At 43.3% G+C, this 27,793-nt stretch overlaps 1 protein-coding gene across 1 annotated transcript in view; it reads left to right on the plus strand.

The window, feature by feature from the left end:
• Positions 1–214: 214 nt before the first annotated feature.
• CLCA1 (chloride channel accessory 1) overlaps positions 215–27,793 on the plus strand; it is a 35,477-nt gene continuing 7,898 nt past the window's right edge. Inside the window, exons 1-8 of the mRNA XM_008139489.3 lie at positions 215–376; positions 9,962–10,102; positions 10,272–10,419; positions 12,722–12,827; positions 18,051–18,228; positions 20,940–21,158; positions 21,665–21,892; positions 25,983–26,157. Coding sequence (XP_008137711.2) covers positions 215–376; positions 9,962–10,102; positions 10,272–10,419; positions 12,722–12,827; positions 18,051–18,228; positions 20,940–21,158; positions 21,665–21,892; positions 25,983–26,157 — 1,357 coding nt within the window. The remainder of the gene's footprint in view (positions 377–9,961; positions 10,103–10,271; positions 10,420–12,721; positions 12,828–18,050; positions 18,229–20,939; positions 21,159–21,664; positions 21,893–25,982; positions 26,158–27,793) is intronic.

Here is a 27,793-nt window from a genome sequence, read left to right on the forward strand (position 1 = left end):
GTACACAAAATTTAAGACTAAGGTATTGTTCCTCATAATGGAGACAAATGCAAAAGTTAAACAATTTTGGGTCAAGGGGTTAAAGTCCTGTGATAAACTACCTCTGATAACTTGGAAAAATGTGTGTCTCTATAGTCATATAAATAGGGGTAAAGAAAGATGCCTCAAAACTCAAAATTTTTCCAAGAGAATAATCAAAGGGAGATGTATAGTAATGGGGTTGTTTAAGAGTTCTGTTTTCATCTTGGTCCTTCACCTTCTGGAAGGGGCCCTGAGCAATTCACTTATTCAGCTGAATAATAATGGCTATGAAGGTATTGTCATTGCAATTGACCCCAATGTGCCGGAAGATGAAACACTCATTCAAGAAATAAAGGTAAGTTGGAAATGGTAACTACCCATGCTTTAAAAAAATTAAGTATAATGTGTGGAAGGGCAAACATGAGTTCTCTAACTCCATCTGTGTGATATTGGCAAATTATTTTTATGTCTATGTCTTAGTATCTTCGGTTGCAAAATGAAAATAGAATAGTTAACCATTAAGATTCTTCTGAGGGAGAAGATAATAAATGTAATGCACTTAACTAAGAGTTTCATACATTGTTGGTGCTTCATAAATGATTGTCTACATTTGTTGATTGTGGATGATTCCACTAAGGCAGAGCCAACTGTATTTGGTAAGTATTGTGAGATGTACAGAGAATAATTCCTTTGCCTGGCTCGTATTAGATTCTCCTTTTATTCTTCTAATTATGAATCTTTTCTCTGTGATCCTAATATAGAAGGCCAGGATGCAAATCTCTAACTTAAGAACAACCCTGATCCTTTCAATGAGAGGAAACTCTGCATTTTACCAGCCCTAATGCAAGGGATCCTCTTACATTCCTGAGCGGCCTTGCCTTACTTATTACTTCTTCTGTGGGGGAAGGAAGAATTAGGGAGGAAGACACTTCCTGTCCAGGGCAGAAGTGTCTAACTGTTGTAAGGTGGAGAGGTCAGGTACAACAGCAAACAACTAAGAAAAATAGGGAAATGCCTTATAAATAACCACCCGGGGAACTGGCTGTAGCACATCCAGAGGCAGTAGTGTGTAATGAGGAAAAGTACTGGTGTGTAAAATGGGACAATAAGTATCGCCCCATAGGATTTTGTGAGGATTAAATTTAACAAGGCATGCACATAAGGGAAGCTTGGCGAAGGGTATATGGGAACTTTATACAATGTTTGCATGTTCTATAAGTCTAAAATTATCTTGAAAATTTTTAAAGAACTTTAAAAATGCATGCATAGTGTCTGGCACATAGTAAGAGCTCAATTAATGGTAGGCATAACCATAATCCTTCTAGATGGAAAGGGTTCAATTTTTTAACCAAGCCCAAGTTCCTGAGTGTGAGCCCAAAAGTTAATATCACAAGCATCCCATTGGTTGTCCCCAAGTGTTACTTGCTCTCAGCAGAAACAAACCCAGAAAGATGGAGTTTGGAGAGAGAACCAGCTCTACCATCAGGAGGAGTTTGGGGCTGGAGAATTGCAGTAGTTAAGGAAGGAGGGGAATCTTACCTGTTCAACCTATCAGATATCACTGCCACTGCTGAAAGGGAAAGCTTTACCTTTTGAAATCTCTCAACAATCAGGTAGCTTGAGTAAGTTTTTGATTGCATCTAACCTTAGAAATGGCATCAGCAAACATGAAAGTGATCCTTGGAGCAACAGACAAGGAAAGTGTGGGAGAAAAATTTAGCCAACATGTTTCTGTCTCTGGCTAGACAGTCAGGAATGTGCCAGAAGAACATAAAATTCCTTATCCAGAATGGTGATGCTAATTCACATTTACATGGTGCTTTAGAGCTTCCAGATGCTTTCACCTCACCCTTTGGGGGTTTTCCTCCTGAGAAATCTACTTCTTACCACAATTATTAAATTGACTTTATGGTATGAGTCCTACTAAATGAGTTGGGTTTGAGATAAGTTGGTTTCCACATATTGTAAAGTATATGATTGTCTAACCACTGTGCTATACACTTGAAACTACTACAAAACACATTGAATGTACACTATAATCCTAGCTAATAAAAGAGTAATATGCAAATTGACCATCACTCCAACACACAAGATGGCCACCCCCATGTGGACACAAGATGGCCACCACAAGATGGCCAACAGGGGAGGGCAGTTGTGGGCAATTAGGCCAGCAGGGGAGGAAAGTTAGGAGGGACCAGGCCTGCAAGGGAGGGCAGTTGTGGGTGATCAGTTCTGCAGGGGAGGACAGTTAGGGGTGACCAGGCCTGCAGGGCAGGGCAGTTGGGGGCAACTAGGCCTGTAGGGGAGGGCAGTTGAGGGTGACTGGGCCTGCAGGGGAGGGCAATTGGGGGCAACCAGGCCTGCAAGGAAGGGCAGTTGGGGGCAACCAGGCCGGCAGGGGAGGGCAGTTAGAGACAACCAGGCTGGCAAGGGAGGGCAGTTAGGGGTTACTGGGCCAGCAGAGGAGGGAAGTTGGGGGCAACCAGGCTGGCAGGGGAAAGAGCAGTTAGGGGCAATCGGGCCAGCAGGGGAGCAGTTAGGTGTTGATCAGACTGGCAGGGGAGTAGTTAGGGGGTGATCAGGTTGGCAGGCAGAAGCAGTTAGGGGCAATCAGGCAGGCAGGCAGGCGAGCGATTGGGAGCCAGCAGTCCTGGATTTTGAGAGGGATGTCCCAGATTGGAGAGGGTGCATGCTGGGCTAAGGGACACCCCCCCTCCCATCTACGAATTTCATGCACTGGGCCTCTAGTTGAAAAATAAAATGAAATAGTTAAGGGCAATAGTGTACTCAGAATCCCTAACTAAGTAGTTAATAAAAGTGAGTTCCTCATTACTAAGGTTCAGATCTGCAGAGTTAAGGACCTTAATTGTGAGCTTGTCTGCCATTCCTGGCCACCCCTCACTCTGTTTTCTGAGGGAAGACTCTCCCCTGGTGCTCTTGTGGGAACAGAAGCCTTTAAGTCATCTCTTAAATACTTGCTTCTGTTCAGGGCATTATGCTAAGTGAAATAAGCCAGTCAGAGAAAGACAAATACCATGTAATTTCACTCACATGTGAAATCTAGTTAACAAAATAGAAACAGATTCATAGATGCAGAGAACAGACTGACAGCTGTCAGAAGGGAGGGACTGGGGGGCTGTGTGAAATAAGTGAATAAATTAAGCAAAAAACCTGCATAGACACAGACAACAGTATGGTGGTTACCAGAGGTAAGGGGGGATGGGAGCAGAGATGTACACTTGAAACCTACATAGTTTTGTTAACTAATGCAGCCCCAATAAATTTAATTTAAAAAAAATTGAATAATAGTCCCTAAGGTTTCTCCACCTACAAGTTACATCCATTGCAATTGCCCTGTCAGTGTGAGCTGTAGAGGCAGAGAGAGCACCCGCCATAAAATGAGGGAGTGAGAGTCAGGAAGAAATACTCTCTGTCTCTACAACTCTCTCTCTCTCTCTCTCTCTCTCTCTCTCTCTTACACACAACGATACACAATGGGAGCCATGTATCTTGGAGGTATCCTCAATGTATGCGAGTCCAGGAACCTCTTGTCTTGGCACTCCTGGAGAATTTGCCATTCATCACAACCATTTCATTCATTCATTCATTCATTCATTCATCCAACAAATATTTACAAAGCTGGTACCAGAGGAAAAAGGGACTATTTCTTTACCATTGTCAGGTACCAGAAATCCAGTGGTGAACAATATACAATCCTTATCACTAAAAAATTTCCAGCCAACCCTATAAGCTGTCATCCTTGACCTTTCCAGGCCTCAAAAGTTTAAATGTCTATTTGGATATGAGGTTGCCTTCTCAAAATCAGCAACAGAGGCCAAAGCAAAAAACCATTATTTATGTTTCTGTTAAAACATGGAAGACAAGAGCATTTCATGCTGCTGCTGCTTCTTCCTAGGAGACACTGAAAATTCTCATTTCACTAGTCAGATCCTATATAATATAAGAGTAATATGCAAATTGACCCTAACAGCAGAATGACCAGAACGACTGCTGGACCAGTCACTATGAGGCACACTGACCACCTCTTGGTCCCTTTCCCCGGCCGTCAGGCACCGATCACCTGATGGCAAACGAGGAGCTGGGGGTGGGTGGTGGCTTGGGACGGGGTGGGCTGCGGGCAGCTGGGGAAGATGGCCCTGATCACAGGCCAGGCCTAGGGACCGTACCCACGCACGAATTTCGTGCGCTGGGCCTTTAGTTCTAATATAATACTCTGTCATAGAGAGCTTTATACCTACTTTTCAACTTGTTGGTGATTTTGACTCCGTGTTTTTATTTTTAAAATGATACATTGTTAAATCTTCCAGTGGTTGATAAAAATCTCGCTTTTTGAAATAATGAAATGCAAATCACTATAAGAAGCTTTTTTAGAAGGAACAAGGCAACCATTATTACTATCTGAAAAGGGGGAAACTGAAGCTCAGAAAAATCAAATAAATTCCCCAAGTTTATCCCCTTAGGGCAGTGGTCAGCAAACTGCAGCTTGCGAGCCACATGCGGCTCTTTGGCCTTTTGAGTGTGGCTCTTCCACAAAATACCACGTGCGGACACGCACGTACAGTGTGATTGAAACTTCATGGCCCATGCGCAGAAGTCGGTTTTCAGCTCTCAAAAGAAATTTCAATCGTTATACTGTTGATATTTGGCTCTGTTGACTAATGAGTTTGCCGACCACTGCCTTAGGAAGTGGTAGAGAGGGATTCACCCGGCATCAATACCCATGTGCTGCTTCCCCCTGTGAAGGGGAACTGGTTCTGTGCCTCATGCCCACCCACCTCATGTATAAGTGAAACTGCTTGTACACACACACACACACACACACACACACACACACACACTAACCCAAACTCTACATTATAATATTGGAGTCTAGGCACTCTGGTCTGCTCCGGGAAGGACTTTCCTCCTGCAATGGTCCCTTTTTTCTCTGACTTTACCTGGGTTTTTTGTTTGTTTGTTTTTCCCCCAATTATCACATAATAGTTCCCATTTAAAAAAAATTCCCTTGCCCTGAAGTGCTCCTTCAGCTACTGCATCCTGTCTCCATTCTCCTTTAATTTACAAAAACAAAAACAAAAAAAACCTGCTTGAGCTGTTGTCGATATTCACTGCCTCCATTTAGCCTCCCATTCTCTTGAATTTACTCATGTGGAGCTGTCAGTCTCCATTCCACTAAAATGACTCATCCAAGTTGTCAAATACTTTGGTCAGTTCTTATCCTCGCCTTTCTTTTTTATTATTATTAAATTTATTGGGGTGACATTGGTTAATAAGATTACATATGTTTCAAGTGTACATTTCTATGGTGTATGATCTGTATATTGTATTGTGTGCTCACCATCCCAAGTTAAATCTTCTTCTGTCACCATATATGCAGTCTCCCCTCCCCCTTTCCCTCGTAACTACCATACTGTTGTCTGTGTCTGTGAGTTTTTGTTTGTTTTTCCTTTCTTAATTGCTCAGCATCATTTGACACCAATAATCACTCTCTTCTCCCTGAAACACCTTTACCCCATGCCTGCTGATTTCCTTCCCATGCACCAGCTGCTCCTGAGTCTCCTTGGCTGACTCCTCCACTTCCTATCACTAAATGCTAAATGCCTGTGGCTCCCAGGACTCAGTCTTCAGCCCTCCTCTTTCCTCCATCCACACTCAGTTTTGAGGGCAGTGATTTTCAGTCTTAATAGACTCCATGCCTTTTTCAACAGTAAATCTCCTATAATACCCTCTCTACTGTCTTCATAATGCATCTCAGGGGCATTTATAATTTAACACTACAGCTCCTTCATTTTAGAGAAATAAAGTTGTGTGTAATTTGAAAATAAATTATATAAGTGTGCCATTTCCTTATATCTGACACTTAGTACTATACTAAAAATAAATACTACCATAACGTTTAGCTAGTCCTAAAATAACGGCAGGAGCCAGCAGGTGAAGTCATATTCATTTTAATTTGCGTTTCTCTCCAGTATTAGTTGATATGAGACCTTGATACTTACGCTCTCTAATTCTCAGTTTCTCCCTTAAAGGTTTATTGATCCTCAAAGGATCAAATGAGATGACACTCTCAGATAACATTTCACAAGCATTTGTGCTAAGTAAACACGGTTCCCAGGACTTTCTTGACTTCATTTGACCGCCACAATATCTTATGAGCTAATCACCATAATATTTTCCATTTTATAAATGGGATAACTGAGGCTCAGGAGGGCTCAAGGAAATTGCCAGATGACGCACAATAAGTGTTGGAGTCAGGATTAGTGTCAGCCTCTGAAGTCTGAATTGTCAATTATCACACTCTGATACAGAGCATGATAAGTGCTCAAAAAAGGTTAGCTATTATTCTAGACTAGGGACCCAGTGCACGAATTCGTGCACCTTTAAAGGAACTGTGGGCTGCAAGGCTGTGGTGGGCACAGGGGCGGGTCTGGCCCATCCTCCACACCCCCGCCCGGCCCCTCCCTCCACGGCCCCCTGTCCCCTGTCTGCCAGCAGCCCCACTCCTGCCACCACCGCTCCCACGCACTGACAGCACCAGCCCCGCTCACACCCACTGATGGTGTGGAGCGATTGGGACCAGTGCCAGCAGCGGGTGTGAGTGGGGCCGTCGCCATCAGTGGTGTGAGCAGTGGCTGCTGTCCCACTCGTCCCTCAGGAGCAGGGGGAAGTGGAGAAGCCCTCAGGGGCGATTGGGGCCAGCAGCCACCACTCGAACCCACTGACAGCGCTGAGTAATCAGGACAGGCACCAGGCAGCGGGTACAAGAGGCAGCTGCTGGCCCTGATCACCCCTCAGGAGCAGGGGGAGGTGGAGAAGCCCTGAGGGGTGATCAGGGCCAGCAGTCGCCACTCACACCCGCTGCCGGCGCCTGGTGCCAGCCCTGATGGCTCGGCACCATCAGCAGGTGCGAGTGGCAGCTCCAGTGCCATCAGCGGGTGCGAGCAGGGCCAGCGCTGGCATCAGGTATGAGCACCAGGTGGAACCGCAGCACGCAGGAGCAAAGAATTTTCAGTAACCACCAGAGGCTTGCCCCGATGACAACAACTGGCACCCCACCTTGGTCTGGCACCCCCACTCACCTGCTCCACCATCCTGCCAAGGCTGACGCCCACCAAGTTCTGCACATGCCCCCTGGCAGTGAGTGCATGTCATAGTGACCGATTTTTCAGTTGTTTGGTTGTTTGGTTGTTCCAATGTTTGGTCTATTTGCATATTAGGGTTTTATATATCCTATATAATAAAAGGCTAATATGCAAATACACCGAACGGTAGAAAAACTGAACAACCAGTCGCTATGACATGCGCTGACCACCAGGGGGCGCACATGGGACATGGCGGGTGTCGGCAGCAGGTGGCAGAGTGTGGAACATGGCGGGTGTCAGCAGCAGTAAGATGGCAGAGCAGGTGAGCGGAGGCATCAGACCATGGTGGGATACCGGTTTCTGTCATCGGGCGAGCCTCTGGTGGTTACTAAAAATTCTTTGCTCCCTCAGGGCTTCTCCACCTCCTCCTGCTCCTGAGGGGCGATTGGGGCCGGCAGCTGCCTCTCGCACCCTCTGCTGGTGATGGTCCCGCTCGCACCCGCTGCCAGCACCAGAGCTGCTGCTCGCACCCACTGCTGGCGCCAGCCCCACTCGCACCCGCAGCTGATGCCAGAGCCACTGCTTGCACCTGCTGCCAGCACCTGGCACTGGTCCCGATCGCTTGGTGCCATCAGTGGTTGCAAGCGGGGCTGGTGCCCGTCAGCACATGAGAGCAACGGCGACAGAGGCAGGGCTGCTGGCAGACAGGGGACCGAGGGCCGTGGCGGGAGGGGCTAGGTGGGGGTGTGGAGGATGGGCTGAGAACTGTCCCTGTGCCCACCACAGCCTCACGGCCCACAGTTTCTTTCAAGGTGCATTGGGCCCCTGATATCCTCTCTAATAAAAGAGTAATATGCAAATTAACCATCACTCCACTACACAAGCCACGCCCACCAGCCAATCAGGGCGAGAATGCAAATTAACCCCAGCCAAGATGGCTACCAGAAGGGAGGCTTGGGTTTCCCAGACAACAGAAGAAGCCAAGCTTTCCACACACTCTGGCAGGCCCAGGCCTCCACTCAAGGATACAAAGTTTCAAATATAGAAGGTAAATAAATTCCAGATACCAGGGCCTCTGCTTGGGTCGCCAGGGGCGTGGCTGGCCTGCAAACCACCACAGGCCCCTCGCCCAGGCCGACGCCCCAAGGGAACCTCACCCTAATCCAGGACACCCTTCAGGGAAAACCAGCTGGCCCCCACCTGTGCACCAGGCCTCTATCCTCCTATCTAATAAAAGAGTAATATGCAGATTGACCATCAATCCAACACACAATATGGCTGCCCCCATGTGGTCAAAGATCCTGCCCCCATGTGGACACAAGATGGCCACCACAAGATGGCCAGCAGGGGAGGGCAGTTGGGAGGCACCAGGCCTGCAAGGGAGGGCAGTTGGAGGCAATCAACCCTGCAGGGGATGGCAGTTAGGGGTGACCAGGCCAGCAGAGGAGGGAAGTTGGGGGCAAACAGGCTGGCAGGGGAGCAGTTAGACATCAATCAGGCTGGCATGGGAGTGGTTAGGGGGTGATCAGGCTGGCAGGCAGAAGCGATTTAGGGGAAATCAGGAAGGCAGGCAGGCAAGCAGTTGGGAGCCAGCAGTCCTGGATTGTGAGAGGGATGTCCCAGATTGGATAGGGTGCAGGCTGGGCTGAGGGACACCCCCCCTCTGTGCACCAATTTCATGCACCGGGCCTCTAGTCCTATATATATGCAAATTGACCGTCACTCCAACACACAAGATGGACGCCCTATGTGGTCAAAGATGGTTGCCCCATGTGGACATAAGATGGCTGCCACAAGATGGTCAGCAGGGGAGGGCAGTTGGGAGGCACCAGGCCTGCAAGGGAGGGCAGTTAGGGGTGACTGGGCCGGCAGGGGAGGGAAGTTGGGGGAGACCAGGCCTGCAGAGGAGGGCAATTGAGGGAGACCAGGCCTGCAGGGGAGGACAGTTGGGGGGACCAGGCCTGCAGGGGAAGGAAGTTGGGGGGAACCAGGCCTGCAGGGGAGGGCAGTTAGGGGCAACCAGGCCGGCAAGGCAGGACAGTTAGGGGCAATCGGGCTGGCAGGGGAGCAGTTAGGCGTTGACCAGGCTGGCAGGGGGAGTGGTTAGGGGGTGATCAGGCTGGCAAGCAGAAGCGGTTAGGAGCAATCAAGCAGGCAGGCAGGTGAGCGGTTGGGAGCCAGCAGTCCTAGATTGTGAGAGGGATGTCTGACTGCCCGGTGGGATTGGGCCTAAATGGGCAGTTGGACATCCCTCGAGGGGTCCCAGACTGGAGAGGGAGCAGGCTGGGCTGAGGGACACACACCCCCTGCACGAATTTCATGCACTGGGCCTCTAGTAGATAATAAAAGGCTAATATGCAAATTGACTAAATGGTGGATCTACAGGTCGCTATGACGCACACTGACCATTGGGGGCATATTCTCAATGCAAGAGTTGCCCCCTGGTGGTCAGTGTGCTCCCACAGGGGAAGCACCGCTCAGCCAGAAGCTCATGGCTGGTGAGCGCAATGGGGGTGGCGGGAGCCTCTCCCACCTCCATGACAGTGCTAAGGATGTCCTACTGCCAGCTTAGGCCCGCTCCCCCAGACATAGCCTGAGGGATCCCAGACTGCGAGAGGGTGCAGGCTGAGGGACACCCCCCCAAGTGCACGAATTTTGTGCACTAGTCTCTATACAATAAAAGGTATTTCTACTTCTCCCCTTCCAGTCTTGATAAATAACTGGTCTTTACTAGCTAGTTTTTCTAATGTGAAATACAAATGTAAATTTGAATGATTGGTAATTTAGTCTACAGTCCTAATTGTGCTTGCTTGATATGTTTTCTTTTTTCCCCCCAGGATATGGTGACTCAGGCATCTCCGTATCTGTTTGAAGCTACAGAAAAAAGATTCTATTTCAAAAATGTTGCCATTTTGATTCCTGAGAAATGGAAGACAAAACCTGAGTATATGAGACCAAAACTGGAGACCTACAAAAATGTGAGATTATCAAGTTCTTTTTTCAAGTTCAAGTTCCTTCAGTGATTTAGATTTTTTTCATCATAATATTCTAGAACCAAATGAAATTGTTTCACAATACTCCAGTGTGATTAAGGTCAATTCATTTGTTAAAATTTTATAATGATGAAAACATTTTCTTGAATTTCAGGCTGATGTTCTAGTTGCTGAACCTAATCCTCCAGGAAACGATGAACCCTATACTGAGCAGATGGGAAATTGTGGAGAAAAGGGTGAAAGGATTCATTTCACTCCTGACTTCATAGTAGGAAAAAAGTTGTTTCAATATGGACCACAAGGTATGGGTAGAGAAGAAACATTCCGCTGTGTTCCTCATAACTTAATCATTTTATATTCACAGTAGATCAAAATAGCATTATCTTTCCGAGTAAGCACATATAAGCCAAATAACGTTACAGCATGCATTTTCACTTAAAGCAGGGGTTCAGAATAGTGTGTTTCTCAGTTTGAAATTTAATTTATTCATATTCTGCAAAAATATGTAACTATAGTGTTTTTAATTTTAGAAATTATTAATAGCAGAAAATAGCTGTAATCATTTATTGAAATGTTATTAGGTTTCTATGGATCTGTTAAGGAGACTGCTGAACAAATTAAACCTCCTGCCTGTAATTCACATAGTAGCCAGCAGATGGCGGAGACTCACAGTGCTCTCAGACTTACATTCAAGCAAATTGACAAGGAGGATTGTTAATCAGTTTCTGATTCAGTAGGTGTGGGGTGGGTCTCAACAATTTGCATTTTTAACAAGCTCCCAGGTGATGCTGATACTGCTGGACTATGGACCACACTTTAAGTAGCACAGAGAATATCCTTGCAGTTCAGCTCGCAAAAAAACTGTAACTAAAGAAAAACATCCAATTTTCCTTCACAAAATGAACTTTTTATTATGCTCATGGGCTACATAGAACAATCTTTGGAGAAAAAAATATTAAAACAAATAAGCAAGGAAGTATATATGAAATATGTACTCTCCAGGTATAATCAAATGTGATTAGTATTAGCTAGTTAGGTTACTTAATAACTACTACCAGGTATCTTTATTATCTTCAAAGTATTAGAACCAGCTAGATTTTCTTCACTTAAACAAAAGAGCCCTGGTACCTCCATGCCCCACCCCGCATTCACTGGAGCACTACAGACTTATCAGAGAGATGTATCAAACATATCTCTTGTGCTTCTACAACCCTCTATTTCACCTCCATAACAGGACCAGAAAATTCCCAATGTATGGCTCAATCAGTATGTGCTGAATTGATATACTAATTGCCCCATCTCACTTCTGGGCCCACTCCAGCCATCTTAGTCACCACAGAGAATGGCATTCCTTCATAATCTCTCCTTTCTATACTGTGACTCCACTTATGCTCTCTCCCAGTCTTCCCTTACCTCTAAGAGGCCATCCTCTGCTCCCAGCACCTCCAGAATAGGGTCCAAATCCTCAGTGTGTGATACTAGCATTTCCTCAGGTGTACCCCCTCACCTAACCCTCCAAATTCAGCCTATCTAGGACATTTACATTCCAGGAAAACTGAGCTGTACGTAAGTCACTAATTCCTCTAAATTTAACAAATACTCAGTCAGTACCTATTAAGTTCTGGGCACTATGCACCCAGGCATGACAATGACGGAGTCATGGAGCCTGTCCTCATGGAGACAAGTGTTTCGTGTGGGAGACGGGCAAGAAAGCAGCAACTGTAATAGAATGGAAGTGCCGTAATGGAATATAATGAAAGAGTAAAGGAGGGTTACTGGGCCTAGTCTGGGGATGTCAGAGAAGGCTTCTAGGTGGATATAAGCTTGATTTTGAAAGAAGAGAAGCAGTTATCCAGACAGAGCTAGGGAAAGTATCCCAAGCAGAGAAAGAATACGTGAAAAGAACCAGAGATGAGAAGGGGCCGCGAGTGGCTCTGGAAAGTAAAGGCAGTGCAGGAATTCATTGTGATTATAGAGTTCTGGAAGTAGGTGGAGAACAGCAAGACACGTGGCTGCAGAGAAGAGCAGAGCTGGGGTCATCAGGAAACCCATATTAAGGAGCGATCTTAACCCTGAACACCATAAGGTAGCCACTGAAGACTGGAGACATGGAGGGCAGCTGGGTGGCTACGGTAGTAATTCAGGAGTAAGTGGCAATAAGACTGGAAGGTGAAGTAGGCAGACCTTGGGGTTTGAGCCACTGGGGGTGCTGCCTGGCTGCCCTACCAATGCTCCAGGCCCCACAGCAGCATGTCCTGCCCTCCATCACTGCACTTGCATCAGTAAGGACTTTAGTTATCTGATTGGCATGTCATCCACTAGACAGTGAGCTATGCCAAGGACAGAGCAGTTGTTCTTTCTTTGTATAAAAACTCTCTGGCACTTCCTGTGTGCCTAATTAGCATTTGGTGAGCTAAAATAAGCAGTTACATTTTTCAGAAATGTGGAGTTGTCATATTAGAGTTTTCTTTCTAAGGAAGCCAAAACTTTAAAAAATTAACATAGCAAAGCATAATAAAAGTCAGGAGAATTACTTTCTCCCAGCATTAGAAAGTAATTTTACCATTCTTACTGTAACCGGGTACTTAAAACATTTTCTCACAGGAAGGGTGTTTGTCCATGAATGGGCACATCTACGATGGGGAGTATTTGATGAATACAATAAAGACCAGAAATTCTACTTATCTAATGGAAGAAATAAAGCAATAAGGTAAGGATATGTTGACTTGACTTTTCACAAACTATTTTAAATCACAACCCATTTTTTCTTGCTTACTTTTAAAATGTCCACTTTTTTGCCTTGTTTTCTGTCTCTCATTCTCTGTTAGTGCCTCCTGTTGCAGAGTTCCACAAAACTACCACTTTTGCTTAGCTTACAAGCACCTCAATTAGTTGAGTTCTCTATTCTTCAGTTACAAACCATTTGCCTTTGTGAGTGTGCATATACAGTTATAAGAAATCCACAGGTGCTACGTTCAGTGACTCCATCTTCCTGTATCTGTGTCAGCGAAATAAACAAAGCTATTTGGGCTGTTCAATGCCTTGAAAGCAGAATGATATCTGTGTGGACTTTGTCAGTATGAATGGGCCTGGGAGAGATTGTGGAACTTACCTGAAAGACAATCCAAATATTAAAAGAAAGCAGAAAACTTCTCCCAGTTTAATTAACTATGTGATGTCAATAGAAAGTACCCTTGGCTGCCATGATTGTATGGGTGAATTCTTGCAACCAACAGTTTCAGTGAACTGTTTTAGTGCAAACATAAAAGATAGGGAACTTCACAATTTATTTAAAAGAGCTAGCACCATTCAGATACTAAAACCTGACAGAAGACATGAAAAAGAATTCTGCAGATCAGATACAGCTTTGTAAAAAATACTTTAAATAAAAGAACAGTAAGTTATATCTGGCAGAATCAAAGGAATAACAAACACACCAAGCCCACATAAGAAGTCTTCCAGAAATCCCAAAATGCTGTGATATTAGGTAAGTCATTAATACAGTATATTGAGTCAAGAAGACAAACTTTTTTTTTCAATAGATTCTCAGGAGGAATTTGAAAACCTTGAACACTTATGCCTGAGTCAGGAAATAACAACTTCTTTTTAAATACTGGAAATTGGTACAACACCCATTTTTGCTTCCAGTTCTCTTGCCTGATGACCGCGTAAGGAGATGTGCTCAGCTTTGGTGTGGTTACTCTTTCTTTGGTACTTGCTTCCAAGCAGAGCTCAGCCTTGGCTTCCCATTCTCCCAGAGGGACGTTACTGCTCTCCACTTTTCCCTTTCTTCATTACATTCAGACTCTGTCAGCTTGGTCCACTTCCATTATATTTTCCCTCATGGTTATATCACTTCAGGCATAAATAGACTAAGTGCCACATAGTGCCATGCATAGTGTACCAGATTCCTTAGCTGTTCCCTCCGCACTATGTAAACTACAAGCCAGGGCTACTTCCCTGATGTGATCATTCGTTGGATTAACCTCTCAAATCTCAGCCAATGGATGTTATTCCACATCTGACATGTACCTTTCCCACTTCTCTAAGTTTCTATTCAGTTAGACACTGTATATTCCTTCAAGAGAAAAGCTGATTAATACATATTCTTTTCTAGAGATATTCTAGAATTATCTACATATGCAGCATGTTCTTCCTTCCACAGATAACATTAGCAAATTTGGCTAATTACCATGTCCTCTGAAAAAGAAATTTTATTGTAACATAATAATTTATTGATTATTATCTTCTAAATTTAAAAAATTATTTTAAGGCCTAGAAGCAATCACAAAATGACAATACTGCCCACAATAGAAGGCTATTTCCTTAATATGATACAAAACATTAATTGAAAGCCAACAGCCTACATCATATTTAATAGGAAAATACTAGGAACATTACCAGGGATAACATAGGATGGCCACTATTAGCTCAGTTATTGAACCTTTTTTAGAAAGTTGTATCCAATGCAATACCACATGAAACCGGGGAGGTTAAAATATGGGAGGGTGGGGGGAAAGCTATGAGAAAGAGAGAAAACTGCTTTTATGCAGATGCTATGTGGTCCACTTAGAAAATCCTGGGGAATAAATAGAAATAAAAGACAGGGGGTGTCAATAAGGTGACCAGGTACAAAATGAAAATTCAAATTTTCTTCCCAAATATTAGCAATAACCAGTTCAAAAATATAATGGACAGAATACTCCATTCAAGATAGCAATTAAAGGTATAATGAAGTGTTAAACTCTAAGAATGATAGATGTCATATTTTAAGAAAACAATAAAATCCTTCTAAAGGCTTTAAAAGAAAATCAAGAAAAATTGAGAGATTTTTCCATTCATGAATGATTTAAATTCAACCCAAATTAATATATAGGTTTTATAAAACTAGTCCAAAGCACATCAATTTTATCTCATTTTAAAAAAATATCAGAATTCACTCAGTAGATAGTATCTAAGAACATTTTTTTTAAAAAAATAGTAATAAAGGGAACTTTTACTTACTGAATTTTAGATACATATAATAAACTATATTAACTAAAGCAATGTGAATTGACAGATATATATATAATAATTTACTCTTTAATACAGCTAGAATTATAGATGTATGAGAAAAACAGAATTTCTTAAGATATCAGGACAATTTGAACTGTGTGGGAAAAATATTAACATCTTCTTCCAATTGAATAGACTCATTAAATTTAACTATCATAATCATAATGACAACTAAAGGAATATTAATAAAAATCATACTTCTATGTGGTAAGGGTCTTTTTATGCATTCAAGAATTATAGAAAGATATAACTAAGAGAATAATAAATTTGGCTACATAGTCATTAAAAATTTTGTTGCATATAAATTAAACAAACTAAATAAAAAGGTAAAAATAATTTTAAAAAACATTATTTGCAAAAATTAATAAAAAACACTTTTTAAAAACTTAGTATTGTAACATATGAAGAACCTTTGAAAACCAGTAGGAAAACAATAACATCATAAGATAGAAATAGATACAGGAGGAGAATAAATAATCCACAGAAGAAGAAATAAAAATGGTGAATAAACATATAAAAAATGTTCAGACTTACTAGCGATCACAGTGGTGCAAATTTGATAAAGATGAGAATTGTTTATTATCTAGTAAGTAACTGTCAGTGGGTGAGAGCTCCCACAGATGGTTGTTAGAGACATAAATTGGCACAAGTATGGAAAACAATTTGGTGACACATATCAAATCTCCAAATATTTTCTTTTTCTTGATCCAGTAATTTCATGTTTAAATCCCATTATATGGAAAATGGTAGAATAAGCTGTATCAGCAATCTATAAAATATTCACACTTTTGATCTGATAGTTTAGTCTGTGAACCAATCACGTTGCAAACTTGGAAATAGAGTCAAAATTTTATGTGAAATTTTATTTATTCATTGAAGTTTTATTTTTAGTTCTGACAAGTTGGGGGAAATCAAATGAAATAAATTAAGCTAAACTTATTTTATAGTATGAGAACATGCAATTTTTTAAATCACAGTTTGAAAGAATGTTATAAATTATAATAAGGTATTAAATTTTTAATTATACTAACATACTAAGTTTTTTTAAAGGCTGAAGCAAAACTCTAGGTGCCATGTTATGCTGATACAGAGAGAGGAAATGCTTCAACATGTTAACAGTAGTTTATTTATGATTGTGGAACATGGTGTTTTTTTTTCTTCTTTATACTTTTTTGTAATTTTCCAAATTTTCTATAGTGTTCATATATTATTTATATATTAAAATAATAAGATGTTAGAGAAAAGCATTCCACTTATGATAGCAATAAGACTCACAAGCATCCTACCTAATAATAGACAAATATGCAAATTGACCATACCTCTGACACACCCACAAGCCACGCCCACCAGCCAATCAGAGCGAGCATGCAAATTAACCCAAACCAAGATGGCTACAGCCACAGAGAGCAAGGTTTCCTAGGTAACAGAGGAAGCCAAGCTTTCCGCCTGCCCTTGCCAGGCCTAAGCCTCCACTCAAGCTACAAAGTTTCAATTATAGAAGGTAAACAAATTCAAACAAATGGCGGCAGAATGGAGCTTGAGAGAGCAGGCCAGGGTTGCCACCGGCAACAGGGGAAGCAAAGTTTTCCACACACCCTGGCCGGGCCCACCTGCTTAAGGCAACAAAGTTTCAATTATAACCTCAACAGAAATGGCTGCTGGCCTCGGAGGGAGCCCCAGGCTTGGCTCCGCTCCAGGCTACAAAGTTTCAATTGTAGAAGGAAAATAAATTCCAGATACCGGGGCCTCCACTTGGGTTGCCAGAGGGTGTGGCCGGCCTGCAAACCACCAGAGGCCCCTCATTCAGGCTGCCCCACGCCCCAAGGGAACCCCCACCTGATCCGGGACACCCTTCATGGCAAACCAGCTGGCCCCCACCCCTGTACCAGGCCTCTATCCTATCTAATAAAAGAGTACTATGCAGATTGATCATCACTGCAACACACAATATAGCTGCCCCCATGTGGTCAAAGATCCTGCACCCATGTGGACACAAGATGGCCACCACAAGATGGCCAGCAGGAGAGGGCAGTTGGGAGGCACCTGGCCTGCAAGGGAGGGCAGTTGAGAAGGACCAGGCCTGCAAGGGAGGGCAGTTGGAGGTGATCAACCCTGCAGAAGAGGGCAGTTAGGGGTGACCAGGCCGGCAGAGGAGGGAAGTTGGGGGCAAACAGGCTGGCATTGGAGTGGTTAGGGGGTGATCAGGCTGGCAGGCAGAAGCGGTTAGGGGCAATCAGGAAGGCAGGCAGGCAAGCAGTTGGGTGCCAGCAGTCCTGGATTGTGAGAGGGATATCCGACTGCCCGTTTAGGGATCTGACTGCCCACCGGGATCGGGCCTAAATGGGCAGTCGGACATCCCTTGAGGGTTCCCATATTGGAGAGGGAACAGGCTGGGCTGAGGGACAACCTCCCCCCTCCGTGCACCAATTTCATGCACTGGGCCTCTAGTATAATATAAAGGAAAATCTAAAATACTTAGGAACATATAAGAGCTATGTAAAAACTGTATGACATACACTAATTAGAACCACAAAACCCAGGAAATGTCAACAAGCCTTTTGAGCGAAACAGGCCAGATTTTCCAGGAAGGAGGGGACTACATTAGGCAGTGCCTTAGGTCTGCAACCCTTGTTCATTCTAACAGCAACCATAAACCAGACTTAGCTTTTCTGCTGCATAGAAACAATTTCTGGTACCATTTTGGGAACTCCTCAGATACATTCTGGCAAACAGAAATAATTTTTCTATTTAAGGATGTATTTGTCTCTTGAATTATGAAAGGACATCGTGGACAAGGTCATCTGTAGAACTCAACCACAGAGTCTAGCCCTTTGAAATAATTACTTCACTTAAATATCCAACCTTAATATATTTTCAGGTGTTCGGCAGATATTACTGGCAGAAATGTAATAAAGAAGTGTCAAGGAGGCAGCTGTATGACCAAACCCTGCAAAATCGACAGGGTAACAGGGCTGTTTGAAAAAGGATGTGAGTTCATACCTGATGGTGAGCAGACGGAGAAGGCTTCCATAATGTTTTCACAAAATGTTAATTCTGTAAGTATCTTTTTTCCCCCCCAACACTGTGAATTCAATGAGGTTTCTATCCCAGATGCTGCAGGAGAGGATCAAATTTTAGGAAGGCATCACTAAGTAGCTGATTCTCTGTGGGACCAACCAAGAGTGCACAATCAGGGTAAAGTCCTGTCTCCCCCTTCCTCTTCTTCAGGTCCATTCTTGCTTCTCCATCCTCTCTCTCCCACTAGCTTTTAGTTTCAGTGTTTAGAATGAGTTCAAATATCCTTAAAGGCAGACAAACACAAAATTTTCTCATTAAATAAGAAACTTACCCAGGGGGATTCTTTTAATTAGTTAATAAGGACAAGACCAGTAGACTTTAATTTAATTTTCAGAGATCTCTTTTCAGGCTGCCTATTTACTTTTAGTTGTTAAGTAAAATTTTCTCTCTTGTTTGTTTGTTTTTTTGTGTGTTGTTTTTGTTGTTTTTTATGAGTTTATCTGAGCCAAGCTGACAACATATGCAAGGGAGCAAGATCTTAAATGCTCCTGAAATTTTTTCTTTTTAAGAGTGTCGGTGCCCTTATGGAATTTGTACATAGTTTTAATAGCTTTAAATAGTTTACAAATATTTCTTAATGGTTTTTTAATGACCAATTGGCCATAAGATAAACTTGAAAAATTACCATTATTAATGCTAAACATATACATCAATGAATTTGCACAAACTAAGATTAAGTGCATCAGTTAACTGACTTTAGTGAGGAGCCCCTCTTATCTTCCCATCTCTTACATAAAGTGATGTTTTCCTTTTGGATTAGAAGGTGAAGTAACTTGTCAGTAACAACGTGATGCACCGTGGTTCCTAGGCCCATCCTTCACTCTGGTTTTGCAGTCCACTTCCAGACTTGCTCAGGATTTTCCCAGAGACTCCCAGAGTATATGTTCTAAATTAACCAAGCTAGAGTTGAAGCTGATGAACAGTGAAGTTTGGGAACCTCTGCCTGGGGTTTCACACAGAAGTTTTTCAAATTCCCTTGCTAAAAAGTAAACAGAATGATAACATGGAAACACTACCAAAATGATCTGAAAAATGCAAAGAGAAAATTGTTTTACAGCTAATGATTACATTCTAAATTATAGAATCCCAGGTATTTAAGATTTTTAATTGAATGATAATACTATAAAATCACTGAGAAGGAGGACCTAAATTATACCTACTTTAGGTATACTATGCCTCCTTTTTTAATTGCCCAAATGCTAGGGATGTAAATGCTTAATAAAAGGAAGAAAAAAAAAACAACCACAAATAATAACTTATTGGCTGTGTTAGTACTGACCCTATTGCATATGTTTTTATGTAATTCTTACATAGTAACTACTGCCATTTTGTAGATTAAAAAACTACAAAATATTGAGCTTTTATATGTGTCAGATACTGGACTAGGTTTTGAGGAAGCAAAATTTAATAAGACAGGTTTCTGTCATAGAAAGATTTACAGCTCGTAAATGCACTACAATGTTGAAGGGGCCTTACTAAAGTTTCTATAAAGCACTGTGAGGCCACAGGGTTGAGTGAAAATTCCCCTTTTCGGAGCTCCAGTGGCGCAATCGGTTAGCGCGCAGTACTTATAAGAAATTTCCCCTTTTCTTTGGTGGAAAGTTAGAAAATGAGAAACTAATTTGAAAATGAACTTTTGGCTGAAACATGAAGGTGAGGTTCACAATGCAGGGGACAGAAGAAGAGGCACTCCTTTACAGATGGGGATCATGAGCCAAGTCAAGATCTACAACAGCCTGGCAAGGCTACAGTGGGGAAACCAAAGACTTGGACTGCACAGCCAGAGTGAAGTGGAAAGTGAAGGAAAAATGCATTTTACAGAGATTGCTGTTTGCTATGTGAAGTAGTACAGACTATCTTGAGACCAATTAAGAGCCACCAAAGGGTCTTAAATACAGGAGTAAGAAGGAAGATGCCTCTGGCAGCTGTGGAGTGGACCAACTGGAAGGGGAGCAAGGGAGAAAAGTCAGATAGGAGACTGCAATAGTGTGAGGAGGGACTGTGAGGGCTTGAATGATGGAGAAAAGATGAACTGGAAAGACAGTGAACTGTATTGATCTTGGCTATTTTGTAGGGGGCGGGCAGCTAGGAAACTCTCAGGTTCTTGAGTTAGGAGACTGGGTGAATAGTGGTGGCATCAAGCTAGGAAATACATAAGGAGGAGGAACAAAGTTGGAGGAACGGTGACGAGTTCAATTATGAACATGTGCAGTTTGGGGAGCCGGCGGAACACCCACGTGGATTTGGAGAGAGCTGAATGTTGGGTGTTAAAAGTTGGAATTCAAGGTGTTGGCAAGTGACTGGGAAGGAAAGAAGTGAGTGATAAGTGAAAGGATGGGAAGATAAGATGGTACCAAGAGAGAAATGTTGAAATGCAGGTGTCTTGGTGATAGTGGTGATGGCCCAAAATAGAGAAGTAGGAAGGAAGCCAAAAGCAAGCAGATGATTGCTGTGAAGCCCTAAGGTGTCCACAAGGTTGAGCGCATGTTTGGAGATAGGAATTCTAATTATGACCGTGATTTTCTCCGGCAGTGCTCTGCAGTGGTTTGGAGATTGGGCCAAGATTATGAGTTAACAACGTAGATTGGGGAGGAGGGCAAGGAATTAACATATTTTAAATTAATCAAATCATTAAAGATTTTAACCAGTAGCTTATTATTATCTATGTCATTTTTATTGACAATTTCAGGTGGTCGAATTCTGTACAGAAATAAACCACAACAAAGAAGCCCCAAACCTGCAGAACCAAAAATGCAACCTCCGAAGCACCTGGGAAGTGATTCGTGACTCTGAGGACTTTAAGAAAACCACTCCTATGACGACACCACCACCCAAACCCACCTTCTCATTGCTGCAGATCGGACAGAGAATTGTGTGCTTGGTCCTAGATAAGTCTGGAAGCATGCAAGTACGTGCAATGAGTCTCAATCTCTGGATGCAGATCTCACATTTGCATACAATATAATGTAGACAGCCCAGAGCATCAGATGTTACAGCGCTAACACTGCCATCAGGAATGCCTACCGCCACTTTATTCAACAAACATTCAGCATCAAGTGTCTCATTTGCCAAATTAAATTAGCTTTTGATTTATGAATTACACAGCCTTAACATATATGTTTCACTGACAGTGCGTAGGTCTACAGACCTGTTTCTAAAGCCTCATGATTGAACTAAAGCCTAATCTGGTTTTGTCTTTTAGGTCTATTTTTACAAAGGCCCTAAACTTCTACTCCAAAATACTACTAAATATAAAGGAGAAAATTTCTCCCATATAAGGGTATGCCTCGAGTAAGCTTGATGCCACTTACTCTCTGTTGAGACAACCCTGTTCAAATTCCCTCTGGCCTGTTCTGTTATTAGTCTGACCACCTAACCACAACCTGGCTGCCTGTCTTCTGCTTCTCCATTTAGATTGGTGACCGCCTAAAACGAATGAATCAAGCAGGCAAACTTTTCCTGCTGCAGACGATTGAGCAAGGGTCCTGGGTAGGCATGGTGATGTTTGACAAGGCTGCCCACATCCAAAGTGAACTCCTACAGATAAACGGTGGCGCGGAAAGGGATGCGCTCATCAGAAACTTACCCACAATGGCCGGCGGAGGAACATCCATCTGCACTGGACTTCGATCAGCATTTACTGTGAGACAAGTTCCCCTGATGTAGCTCGTCAGTGTTTACAATTTATGGTTAAGAAATTCCTCCTTCCCAGTGTTTCCATACATGCCTCGTATCTGGTTGAATTAGACAATTAAGGGTAGAGCAGTGGCTCAAATGATAGAAAGACACAGCCCTGCAAAACTATTGATAACTAATTCATTCGTGCTTTTGTGCTTTTCTACATCAATGCCTTCCTGCTTTTCTACATGCATGCCTGCATTCAAAATATTCATGTGTGCCTGCTACAAGCAAGGCACTGTGTTGGGCATTAAGAATACCATAAGGGCCAAAGAGAGACCACACATCCTCCTGTCACAGAGCTTATAATCTTATTGGGCAGATACATTAACCACATAGTCACACAAATAAGTTAATATGCATAAACTATAATGATTGCTATGAAGGAAGGTATACAGGGACATAACAGAGTACCTTCTATGAGAGAAAAACAAAACAAAACATGAGCTCTGAGTTATGGTTAAACTTTGAGGTAGCTTAACACTCCCAACTTCTGGGTACAGAAGGACCTCCTTTTGTGCAAGCAAATGGTTTATTTAAGGAAGCAGGAGGCCTTAGGAAGTATAACTATAAATGTATTGGGGGTATATCCAAAGGTCCCATCTGACCACATCATCCCTCTACTTAGATATCAATATCCCGCCATTTTCAATAAATTTAAGTAAAAATTTCTCCATCTAATATTTAAGGCATTCATAAAATAACCCCTACTTCCCTCACCAGGGACTCTCTTCCAGATATCCAACGCTTAAGCAAGTTAGACCACCTGTCCTTCAGAGCTCCTACACCTTCGCCAGGCTAGCTCCCTACTTAGAGTACTTTCTCCTCCCTCCTGTGCACCTCAAAGCACTCTTGTTCTTCAGAGAACCATACTTCTTGACAACTTTCCTGATCCTTCTAACTGTGTAGAATTTCTCTTTCTGAATCCTATGACCTTTTTAAAAAATAGCTCTATGACTTCAGGCTCTTCTCTCTCTTATTTTCTAATCACGTGCTTCACTTAAGCAAACTTTAGGCGTAAGATTTCTCTTTTTACCTCCGAGCAAGCTGGCACAATATCTTGTATGCAGGAGGTTCTCAAGAAATAAAACTGAATTGAGTTATTTGATTGCTCTAAATACAGAGTATAAAATTCTGTATTATTTAGAGGCTATTTAGCTCCATGAAACAAAGCTGGCAGGTCTAAGGGCTGAGAGTCTCAGCAATGACTCAGGCAGGTCTACCTTGTGCCTCTCTGTGGACACAACACATCATTGGGGCTGTTCCAGATTCCCAGGCAGCAACAGAAACATTGAATTTCATGTGGACAAAAGATCAAACATTCCCTCAAATGCAGTCTGTCCCTCTGGCCCTTTTATTCGACCTTGAAGGCCGGTTCCCTGAGAGTAGTTTCTATTGTGTACACAGTCAGCTGGAAAACCCTTTGCCAGATGCCTATGTGCATCTGGGTTCTCTTGCCCTGCCACTCATTCAAACTTTGATTAAAGAGGGAGGGAAACTGACAGTGAAATCACTGACATATACTGAACTCCTGTTATGCAAACCCTGAGGGAGATGACTAATGCCAGATGGCCTGGCGATGAGGAGCCAATGTCTGGTTCTGCATTTTCCACTCAGATGGGTGAGAGAGTTTAAGGGATACAATTGGAGTTTAAATGCTTCTCTTGCCCTATGGAATCTGAATGGAGGGTCAGAAGGAGCTTGTGGGTGACTTCAGGGTGATGAGGTAAAGGGCCTTGGATCCTACACTGTCCTCAAGATCCCCCCTGGTCCTTGCTAGAGGACCCTAGACAGGTCTGTCCTGGGCTCCTGGTAGTGATGTCTGGTGAGGTGTGGCCACTGTGCTTTGCTTGTTCTCTTGATTTGATCAGGGCCCAGTGGTCCTCCCTAGCTAACTCAGCCCTACCCTGACTCTCACTGTTGGAGCAGAGCCCTGAGCATACCTATGTCCTCCATTCAGCCCCCAAGGAAGGCTGTGCACCTTTTTTCTCCCCTTTATTGATTAAGGTATTACATATGTGTCCTTATCCCCCCATTCACCCCCCACCCCACCCCCACTCATACCCTCATCCTCTAAGGCAAGATGACCTGTTCTCTTGCGTGCCGACTCTCACATCAGCCGTCTTCTATCTCCACAATAGTGTGTGTGGGAATGTCTGCATGTTTCCATGACCTGTAGTAGTGATGGGGAGTGTTGACAAGGGAATCCAAGTTAAGCTCTTTCTCTAGCTTCTAAGATCCTGCAGCTCAGGCAGACCAAGGCCATGGCCATGGCTGATAGGCCCCTGGGCTCTGGGCTCCTTCACACGACAACAGTCACAGTTCTGCTCTCTTCCCTTGTGTGGCTGCCCCTCTCAGAGTTCAAACAGAGTGGGACGAAAGTATTCTCTGCTCCCAGCTTTGCTTTTAAGACGCCTTCCCTTTCTGAGAGTCTGGCTCAGAGAAGGGAGGCTTGATTGCTTGTTTCCCCTCCTTCTGGGTCTTCCTTCCACTCTTTTTAGGAGAGTAGGACTCATGCGTCCTCTTCTTAAATGGATAACACTGTTCTTTTATGTGATTTTCCTTCCATCATAGTCTTATTCAATATTGTCCTCTCTACACCACATAAAAAAAACTATAGTTCATGTCTAGCAGTTACAACTTAGATGTCATAGGACAAATAGGAACTGGGATTACTAGGAATAAAATGGTTTGCTTTAGTCACAGGGTACATTAAATTTTTTTATGGCTACAATTTCTTTTTACTTTTCTTTATTAATTAAGGTATTACATATGTATCCTTATCCCTCCATTGCCCCCCCCTCACTCCACCCCACTCATGCCCTCACCCCCCTGGTGTCTGTGTCCAAGCACTGGTCTACAAACCGCTGCTCACGAGCCACATGAGGCTCTTTGGCTCCTTGAGTGTTCTAACGCCACTTCTTCAAAATAGACTCACCCAGGCAGAAAACCGACTTCTGCACATGGGCCACGAAGTTTCTATCTCACTGTACGTGCGCGCCCGCACGTGGTATTTTGTGGAAGAGCCTGACTCAAGAGGCCAAAGAGCTGCATGTGGCTCACTAGCCTCAGTTTGCCGACCTCTGGGTTAGGCTTAAATGCATGCATACAAGTCCTTTGGTTGATCTCTCCCCCTTACTCCCGCCCTCCCCTACCTTCCCTCTGAAGTTTGATGGTCTGATCAATGCTTCTCTGTCTCTGGAAATGTTTTTGTTCATCAGTTTATGTTGTTCATTATATTGCACAAATGAGTGAGATCGTGTGATATTTATCTTTCTCTTGACTGGCTTATTTCACTCACTCAGCATAATGCTCTCCAGTTCCATCCATGCTGTTGGTAAAAAATTCCTTCTTTTTTACCGCAGTGTAGTATTCCATTGCATAGATGTACCACAGTTTTTTAATCCACTCATCTGCTGATAGGCACTTACTAGTAGGCTGTTTCTCAATCTTAGCTATGGTAAATTGTGTTGCTATGAACATAGGGGTGCATAAATCCTTTCTGATTGGTGTTTCTAGTTTCTTGAGATACACCCTGAGTGGCACAAAGGATACATTAAATTTTTAACAGCTCATGTGAGCTGGGTATTGACCAATCAGAACCAATGTCAGCCATAAACCATTGGTATGGTCAGATGGGTGAATATCATACAAGCTAAAATCTACCCTAGGTCTAATATTCCCCCAATATTATCCCCATTCAATGAGGATGGTTTCTGAGGGTTTCTTGGAACCCCTGAAAGTTCTTGAGGAGAGATTATGTGAAGGAAACTTCTTTCCTGCTTCCCCAGGGCTGCTCACCCCTGGAACTGCCCTGAGTCACACTTTATAACGCTCTCACTGCAGCAAGTTAGTCAAGAGGAAAGAGCACAAGTGCCATGAATGTTTCCCATTTAAGAGTGTATCATTTCAAAGCAGAGAGACATTTGACCATCCCTAGACACTTTGGTTTGTTCTCTCTGGAATTTCTTTTCTTGTTCTCTATACACACAATTTTCACAAGCACGTTGGCCACCCTGAGTTTGGTAACTCACACTCTTAATTATGTCCTTAGGTAATTAGGAGGAAATACCCAACAGATGGATCTGAAATTGTGCTACTGACTGATGGGGAGGACAGCTCCATAAGCACATGCTTTACTGAGGTGAAACAGAGCAGAGCCATCATCCACACAGTTGCCCTGGGGCCCGATGCTGCGAAAGAACTGGAGGAGCTGTCTAAAATGACAGGTGAGGGGCAATCTGCTGAGCCCCACTGTATTGTTGGTTCCACTGGACTGTGAGCTCCAGTGAACTGGGGAAGAGGGGAAAGATGGGATAAGGAGAAGAGGGGTCATTTTACTGGCCAAGTGACTGACTTATCCCCAAATAACCATTATAACCTCCTCCACCCATTTATTGTAAGACCTTGGTTCTAGGATTAGGGCAGTCTGGAGAAGATGGAGCCAGCATGGCACCCTAATGAGGACCTGGGACTCTCTTCCCAGGAACTTTATAAGAGCTGGAAGGAGTCTACTAGGTTAGCCAGGAATCACTCACTTCCAGTTGGCAGCTGCCAAGAGACCCATGAGAGACACCAATTACATTATACCATGATACAGTGCTCTGTTGGCAATGGAAAGTACAATGAGGCACAAAGAAGGGAAGGAGAGGGTCCAGAAAGATGACATCTGAGTTGGGACTTTTAACAAGGAGTAGCGGGGGGAGAGCAAAGGGTCTGCTCAGCCACATGGAAGGTCACTCTGAAAATGTGGAATACAATGCACGTCTCTGTAAAACATTAATCAATTGTGCTTCTAACACAACAGATGGTAAAAATAGATCCCATATGCCCCTGGCTTCTTTAGCAGAATGGATGGGCACGATTTTTTTTTTATGTATTTATTTTACTTAGGACCAGCATTATAGCAATTATTATGCCGAGTGTCTTCTGAGGCAGCTAAAATGACAGGGCGGTTTGCTCCTAATACTAGCTGTCTTAGGCTGGGTTTCCTAGAGGCAGAAACTGAGGCAGGGATTTAGGTGCATGTAATTTACCGAGGGAGAGCTCTCATGAGAGGCAGGGGAGAACGTAGGGTAGGACAGGGGAAGGAGCTAGGTATGGATCCGACTGGACTTGGAGTCCAGCAGAAGCCTGACTCCACAGAAGACTCGGAGCTGGAACTGCATTGCAAGCTTGGTCCAATTTTAAAGCAAGGCACTGGCCTTTTGTGCCACTGTGTCCATCAGTCCATGGCTGTGGGCTGTCAGGGCGGAGTAGGGGTGAGGGGGCAGGTTATTTCCTAGCTTGGGGCTTAGGTCTCCCCTTTTGGTAAGGCCATTCTCTGGAAAATGGGGCAGCTAACAGAGCAGCTGAGAAGAGATAAAGGATCACTTTATCTCACTCACCCAGATAAAGGATCTAGGTAAGGCACCAATTGTATTACCAACAGGATTATCAAAACACTTTCCTTAGACTGGATGACATTAATAGTTTAAAAGTACTTTCACATCAACTATCTTAGTTACACCTATTCTAAATAGCCCAAAACTGCTTGGTGTAGAATAGTATCATTTTTATCACATATTGTACTTTTCTATAACTGTTCCTCACCAGCTGTTATTTCTTCCTTTGTCACATGCACAGCTTTCCTGACTTAGGCGAAAACTCAGAAGTCATCCTTCTTAGGATTATGTCTAAAAAAAGAATAAATCCATAAGCTTAGAGTAAGGCTTCATGGATTCTCTACTATGAAAGTGCATGGTCCATAGGTCGACGCTCAACCACCGAGCCACACCCGCTGGGCAAAACATGAATTTTATATTATCAGTTTGGGCTTGTCAGATTCATGGCTGCTTTGCACATAGTTGAAGTAGCCATACAACC

Source organism: Eptesicus fuscus, chromosome 9, assembly GCF_027574615.1.
Source record: "Eptesicus fuscus isolate TK198812 chromosome 9, DD_ASM_mEF_20220401, whole genome shotgun sequence".
Taxonomy (NCBI): domain Eukaryota; kingdom Metazoa; phylum Chordata; class Mammalia; order Chiroptera; family Vespertilionidae; genus Eptesicus; species Eptesicus fuscus.